This window comes from Schistocerca serialis, chromosome 2, assembly GCF_023864345.2.
Source record: "Schistocerca serialis cubense isolate TAMUIC-IGC-003099 chromosome 2, iqSchSeri2.2, whole genome shotgun sequence".
Classification (NCBI taxonomy): Eukaryota; Metazoa; Arthropoda; class Insecta; order Orthoptera; family Acrididae; genus Schistocerca; species Schistocerca serialis.
This window is the reverse complement of record NC_064639.1, coordinates 1,134,813,380-1,134,821,410: the sequence shown is the minus strand read 5'-3', so window position 1 is coordinate 1,134,821,410 and position 8,031 is coordinate 1,134,813,380. Positions and strand designations below refer to the sequence as shown.

The following is an 8,031-nucleotide window of genomic DNA, read 5'->3' as shown; positions in this document are numbered from 1 at the left end:
ACCGGCCACTATTGTGATTTTCCTTTCCGCCTCCGAATAACAGAAGTGTACAGTAAGCAGAAGCAAGCTTACGTATCCAGGTGCACTGGAGTGGCATACCTTCGTCCTCTCTTCAATAATGTGTCTGTTCTGAGTGCGTGATGGTGCTGTACTGGCTCATAGCGAATGGGAGATTTTTGAGGTCTATGATACTAGTTTTTAAGGTAACTGATTAATTTCGTCGCTATATTTCGGTTATCCATGATATGTAAGGAATGACACCTAACAAACGGTTCCTGAAATGAGACTAGGTCCTACTGCCTGTTTGTCATATAGTACCGGCACCCCGATCGTCTTCCAGTATCGACGATAAGTAATTTCAGTTCTTAAATTATATTTAATTCTTGCTACTTCTTTTAAAATTGGAATGGTGAAAAATGAGGAAAATTTAATGAAGGTCTATCAAAAGAGCTGTGAGGTTATGTGTAACGTAGTAACGACGTGGTAATCAGCTGAAGTGTTTTCTACTATTAGAAAAGAAAAAGGTCGCCTACGAAGAGAAGAGATTAAAAGCACACATAGTAAATTCTGAATGAGAACTGAAGGAAGCTAAGCTTAAGTCTGTTTTACAAAATAGAATAAAAAAGCAGAGAATGTCCATGGAAAGATAACCACAAAGCGGAGAAGAAAACTGGAATTTACTGGAAATAATGGGTCAACAAAACAGACACAAAAGTGCATTGTGTGTCTGGAGTGATTTGAAGAAGAATGTGTGCTATGTACCAAGCGTAGAGGATGGGAACATGTTGGATGTGTGGATCAGGAGAATACTTTGTATTTTATTTGCGGTATCTGTAAAACTGTGAGCTAAACGTTGATGAAGTGAGCTGAAATAGTAACAATAAATTTCCATTCTTATGGTTTCTATTATCACTATTCAAGAAATGTCAGTGCAGTGCATCATTAACTACCGATATTATCACAGAAAAGGCAATACCCGATACTACAAGAAAAAATGGTTCAAATGACTCTGAGCACTATGGGACTTAACTTCTAAGGTCATCAGTCCCCTAGAAGTTAGAACTATTTAAACCTAACTAATCTAAGGACATCACACACATCCATGCCCGAGGCAGGATTCGAACCTGCGACCGTAGCGGTCGCGCGGTTCCAGGCTGTAGCGCCTAGAACCGCACGGCCACTCTGGCCGGCTACTACAAGACATTTTCTACAAAAATAGTTATTGTAGCTCTAGACTTGTAATGGTAGATCTTTCTAGTTTCGGTGTAATTAAGTACTATAAGTAAATATCATTATACTTGTCTACTCATATAAAATACTTGAGGTAAGGAGTCAAATGTTCAAATGTGTGTGAAATCTTACGGGACTTAACTGCTAAGGTCATCAGTCCCTAGGCTTACACACTACTTAACCTAAATTATCCTATGGACAAACACACCCACCCATACACGAGGGAGGACTCGAACTTCCGCCGGAACCTTGAGGTAAGAGAATAGTATGTTTTATTCTGATTAAGCACCACAGTTAGTAAAGTCGAAAACTTAAGCCGGCCAAATTCTCCCCTGTATGAGTATTGCTCGTCAGTCTCGAATTCTTGCCAGCTAGGACCGGAAGATTAAACAGATATCCGAAGAAGAGCAACATGGATCGTCACAGGTTGGTTTGGTAATCACAAAAGCGACGCGGAATGCCCTAGAAGAGAGGTGTTATGCCTCAGGGTGTCATCAACTATTAAGTCGCCGAGTGTGTACGTTCCTAGAAGTGTGAACCAACATATTGCTTCCTCTTTTTTTGTTTTAAAAATAGTTCTTTATTTCAATAACAATACTAATTATACATGTTAACCCACCTCCTAAGATGATTAGTGGGTCATAAAGTCATACATAAATTGGATTACAATGCAGCTTTTGCTATTACAGTTATGTTAGTGAGCTACAGTTTAAACTATTACACTGTGTTAGTTTTCTACAACAGTGGGCAGTTTGATCTAACGTACTTGTTAATTAACTAATCTAGAATGACTATTACCTGCAGCGTCACAGGTGTGCCAGTAAAGTACAAACCTACTTAGAATAGCCAGGCTCCACGAGCTAAACCCGAGGAGCATGCCCCTGGCACTGGGCTGGCCAAGGTTAGTATTCGCTGCAGTTTCCTAAATTAATGTCCTAAATCTAAGTCCTACAAAAAACGAACTTAAGCTACGTCGTATCCGGTGTTTTGTGTCATAATCGGTGGTGTTGACCCCCCCCACCCAGTCCCCCTAGTCCCGTACGTGGCGGTATCCAACTATGATGGAAGTCGGCCATTCCACGCACCGGCGGTATGGGATTTGGTCTCAATCGGTTTGATCTATGAGTTGATACGTATTTTTCGTCCCTCAGGTATACTGCTAACACTTTCCGTGATACCCCATCTGCCAATGCATTCAAAGTGTGAAAAGTGTCTTCTTGTCTGAGTAGTTGGTATGTGTCGTTGATCGGAAGTCTGTCTCGGAGTGTTGTCACGACATCATTGAAGAGAGGGCACTCGAAAACCACATGGTCGGGAGTTCCCTCTGCCGTGCCACAGTCACACTCGGGGGTTGCCCTTTTCCCAAACCAACATAAATATGTCGGATAGGGTTCATGACCAGTGAGAAAGTGAATGAGTCCTCGTGTAGGTTCGAAATATTTCATACCCCCCACGCTCTTCTACGTCTGGTAAAAACTGGAAGGTTCTTCTCCCAGTTTTGCCGGCCGTGGTGGCCGATCGGTTCTAGGCGCTACAGTCTGGAACCGCGCGACCGCTACGGTCGCAGGTTCGAATCCTGCCTCGGGCATGGATGTTTGTGATGTCCTTAGGTTAGTTAGGTTTAAGTAGTTCTAAGTTCTAGGGGACTGATGACCTCAGAAGTTAAGTCCCATAGTGCTCAGAGCCATTTGAACCATTTCTCCCAGTTTCTTCTTCCTCCCAAGCCCTCTGCGAAAGTTCCTCCCCTCTGTTTCGTATTTCCCTCTTATTCTCCACCCTCACACCCATGATCTCTATTATTTTCTCCATGTTCCCCTTTTTGGCCCAGTTCCACGCCGCTTGTTCACGTAACTTGATGTCTAACGGGCAGAGCCCCATTATGACCAACAGAGCTCCCCCCAGAGATGTTCTGTAGGCCCCCACAGATCTCAAAATCATGCTTCTCTGGACCCTTCTCACTGTCATGGCGGGCACGACCCTCGTGAGCCTGTGCGCGCAGACTCCCGAGCCATAACCCACTACTGAAGTTAGAATGCTATTGTGATAGAGTTTTATGAGATAAGGAGGGAGATTAAATCTTTCATGTCCAATGAAGATGAGGTTGTTTAGTAATTGGAGAGGTCTCTGGGTTACGGTGTCAATGTGATTCCCGAAGTTCCATCTCTCGTCAATTATGACTCCCAAGTATCGCGTCTCCCGTCGCCGAAGAACTGGTGAGCCATCGATTCTAACAGTAGGATTCCTGATTAACTGTCCTTTTAGAAGCAGGTATGTAGACTTAGTCGGAGATATTGTCATTTTTGTATTTTGGCACCATTGGTGCAGTTTCTCTATGGCCCTTTCGATCTTTGGTTCTATATCTTCTCGGCTGCAACCGCCGACCAGCAGGAGGAGGTCATCCGCGTAGGCTATCACCTCTAGCACTTCTTCACTTTGCTGTAGGCTATCTAATAACGGTTCCATATGGATGTCCCAGAAAAGTGGTCCCAAAACGGAGCCTTGGGGACACCCTTTGGTGATTGCTTTCCCAATTCTCCCGCTAGGGGAATATTGCTTCCTGTTGCATATATTTTGAGGAAAGGACCATAAAGGCCAGATTAGAGAAGTTCGAGTTTGCAAAGGGGGTTACCAACAATCGTTCTTCCTCGCGCACCATTCGTGACTGGAACAGGAAAGTCGAGATGTGACAGTGGTATAGAAAGTACCCTCAGTAAAGCACTATCGACGTAGATGTAGACGATTCTGGTACGTATTTCACGCTAAGGAATACAGGCGGGAACTAGAGCAGGGCGCGGACCGGCCGGCGTAATCGTGGGAGGAGTGTTTGGTCAGCTGTGGGCTGAAGGCGCCGGCCAGGTGCCGGCGGTGGAAGTGACGTGACGTGCCGCGCGGCGCGCGTGGAGGGGGGCGAGGTCACTGGCAGACCGCGCCGCTGCTCGCCGCCTTCAGTCCGTGCCAGGGACCCGCGGCCGAAGCACTCCACGAGCGCGCGCGCACGCCTATATCTGTCGTCACCCGCGCGCCGCTCGCCCATTCATCGCTCAGCCGCCGCGCCAGCCTGAGCTACGACACGAGCTGACGCACCGCTCGCGCGAGGAAATGGCCGTTTATTGAATACGGTCTAACGGAGACACATAGATCCCGCTGTCTAGTGATCGCCACTGGTATTTTCGAAGTGCGGAAAAATAGCGACATGGGTCGAACCGGAAGTAGCGCCGTGCTGTTTGCGCTAGCGTGGTGCGCGGTGGCCGCCAATTCGATTTACTTCCCGCAGCAGTCGGAGGCGGAGGAGCAGGTGAGGGCGGTAGCCGACCCGCTAGCGCTGGAGGCGGAGCCTCCGACCAACGGGACGCAGCCGGGGCAGGCGATCCAGTTCTCGGAGGAGGACAGCCAGCCGGACGTGTTCGTGCCGGCGGCCAGCCTGTGGCTGTCGCAGCTGGACAACATCATCGCGCGCGGCGTGCTGCAGTTCGCCGTCGACCTGGACAGGACGCTGTGGGCGGCGGGGGGCGGCCGCGGCGCCGCCTCCGGCGCCGGCGCCGTCTTCTCGCCGCTGAGCGTCGTGGGCGCTCTGGCGCTGGTGCTGCTGGGCGCGGGCGGCCGCACGCACACCGAGGTGGCGACGCTGCTGGGGCTCACGACCGGCGTCGACCTGTCGGGAGCGCGCGCCGACCTCTTCCACGAGCACTTCGGCCGGCAGCTGTCGCGCCTCGTAGCCCGGCCCGGGGTCGACACCAGCACCGAGGTCGCCCTCGCCAGCGCCATCTTCCTGCAGCGCGACTTCCCCCTGCTGCGCCAGTTCGTCGCCTACGCCAGGGAGGTCTACCGCAGCGAGGTGCTCAACCTCGACTTCCGGCTGCAGCCGACGCTCGCGCAGAAGGCCATCAACGACTGGGTGGAGAACAAGACGCGCTGCAAGATCCGCGACTTCCTGCCCTTCCCGCCGCTGCCGGAGACGCGCATCATCATCGGGAGCGCCATATACTTCAACGGCGCGTGGCAGGTCCCCTTCCCTCTCACGCACAGCATGAAGCGCCCCTTCTACGTCACCGGCGGCTACAAAGGGGTCGTGACGCCGCAGGACGAAGTGCTGGAGGTGACCCTGATGACCAACGCTGCCGACCTGCCCTACGCGACCGATTCGAGTCTCGGCTGCAGCATCCTGGGGTTGCCCTACCGCGGAGGTGAGGCGGTGATGTACCTGGTACTGCCCGACAAGATGGGCTACCAGGCACTGCGCGAACTGGAGGACAGGCTGGACGCGCCGACTCTCGAACACCTCATCGCGTCGACCAACACCACGCCCGTCATCCTCGCAGTGCCCAGAATGAGTCTCGAAGCGAGCACCAGTTTGAAGGACCACCTGGAGACCATGGGAGTGAAGACCTTGTTCGACCAGCACGCGGCCAACCTCAGCGGCCTGTCACCGGGGATTAGGGTGCAAGTGGAGAACCCCGACGCCGACAACCAGACCTCGACCGACGAGACCTTCACTGTGGGGCCCGGACTCTACGTGGACGACGTGCTGCACAAGGTGCAGGTGGAGGTCACGGAGACCGGGACGGTGGCCGCGGCGGCGACCGCGCTGTCCATCACCCGCGACGGCTCGCGGCCCGTCTTCCGCGCCGACCACCCCTTCCTGTTCTTCATCCACCACCGGGCCACTCGTCTAGTCATGTTCTGGGGCCGCGTCATCAGACCGACACCACACACTGTGCGCCAGGCGCCGCAGCCGGCGGACGCAGCGGCCAACTCATAAATCGTGTCGGCCGGCGTTGACCCACTCGTTGTTCAAACTGCGTTGGCGTTGACAGGGAAGACTACCTCGTTAGTAGTTCCGTAAAGGGCTACTAGGAAAGTGGATGCATACCATACAGTTTAACTGAAAAGTACTTCAGCATCGATCTTGTAGTACACGTTCTGATTCTCTCAGATGGTGTAAGACGAGAGAATTAGCACCATCTCGCGTGTGAAATATTTATTAATATCAGCATTTTCTAGTATCACATGCAAGACTTGCTGCTGATGTGGTGAATAATGACGTGTTCATTACTGTGCAAGGAAGAAATGTGACCATATATCATCTCACCCCAGAGATCTCCAGCTCACTGATACTGGTAATTCACACTAGTGTTAGTACTAATTAGGACACCATTGACGCATATACCAAACACATGTATACGATCGAGAGAGAGCGTCAGTGTCAATACGTTCTACTTTACTGTTTAATCGCAAATTCCAATGATTCAGGTTTCACTCGTTAACCATTCTTATAATTAAAAGAAAAAGTGATACAAATAAAATAATGTACTTCGTTCGTTTAAACCAGTAGGAAGTGTTAGCTTCCAGTAGTGAAATTGTTTCAGTCAGTGCGTGTGTATCATCTTCATGTATTAATAAATTGTTAACCTTCCAGACTATTTTTATTTCTGGTTATGACACTCGTGTCTGTTCCTATGGTTATCATCCTATTTCACATTTAATTTCAAGGCTGCACTTAACAGTCGAAATACACACTTCCATTAGTCTCAGCCGAAGATGTTACAGTCTTTTAATGCGGTTCTGTCCCCTTATAACCCCCAATCTTTACGTTCTCCTTAACTACAGAAATGCTCAATCTTGCTTATCATTTTATTCATTGTTGTTTCCATGTGGATTGTATGTAAATTGTTTTGAACAGCAATAAATGTAGTAAGAAAATTAATTTCATATTTCTGCCTCAGAACATAGAAATATAATATGATGCAACAAACGAGATATCGTGTGAAACGAAGCTGAAGAACAAAATTTCTCGTTTTTACTTGTGCCAAGCGTTTGTAACAGAATGTCGCCAATGAGGAAGGTACGAGATGAGGTACTGGTCCTAAGTAAGTCTGTAAAGAGGGTGGGGAGGGAAAAGAGGGGGGGGGGCGAGAAGCGGGAGCTGAGACATGCTTGCTTAACTCAGTCGGTGGTAGAGGTGTTGCCCGCAAAAGGCAAGGTCCCAGGTTCGAGCCCCGATCCGGCACACCATTTCAAGCTGTCAGGAAGTTTAAGATGAGGACACGCTGCGCTACAGAGTGAATATTCATTATCGCGAACGCATGTGACAGTATGCCTAGTCTGCGTAATACATGGTGTATTAAACTGTGTTGAAAAGTTGTGTCTACTTCAAAACTTTCGTAACTGTTAATCATTACAGTGGTTCACGATGTTCCATTGGACACGACTTAGCTAAAGATAAGAACTGAAAATTTTGTGTTTCAGCTTTGTTTCACTTGATATCACCCGGAAACAGAAGGAAATTTTACTAACACTATCAGAAATGTAAAATATGTTGCAACAACTTATTCCAATAAGGAAGCAGATATGTTAAGTAAGTATTACGTAAAGGATAAGGCAACAGTTACCAAAGAAGAGAAGTATTTAGCAAAGGCTCATTGTTGATACATGTTTCAGAATGAAAGAGGTTTGTACGGAATTTTCTGTTACTTGTTTGCAGTATGCAAGCTCAATCATAATTGGATTCCTTGAAATGGTTTTGGTACTTTTTCGTGGTGCTTCAAGTAGTATTGGTAATTTACAGAAGCTATGGATTGATAACAACATCATCTTTGATATCACAAAATGGAATTACTCCTAACTCCTACTCTCATGATTTACTTTTGCTAAGATCGTGTAGCGTATTTTATGAGAACAGTCAATTTGTAAAAGAAATCAAGAAGTAAATAATCAACGTTTATACAGCCCTACGATTGAATATCATGAAAATAATACAATTTGGTAATCCTTTACTATTTGGAGTTCTAACATTAGCCTTAT

At 48.2% G+C, this 8,031-nt stretch overlaps 1 protein-coding gene across 1 annotated transcript; it reads left to right on the top strand.

The window, feature by feature from the left end:
* The first annotated feature begins 4,190 nt into the window (after positions 1–4,190).
* LOC126458598 (serpin B6-like) lies at positions 4,191–6,934 on the top strand. Its single transcript, XM_050095751.1, has one exon. It carries the CDS (start codon positions 4,424–4,426, stop codon positions 5,987–5,989), a length of 1,566 nt encoding a protein of 521 aa, XP_049951708.1. The 5' UTR covers positions 4,191–4,423; the 3' UTR covers positions 5,990–6,934.
* Positions 6,935–8,031: the final 1,097 nt, after the last annotated feature.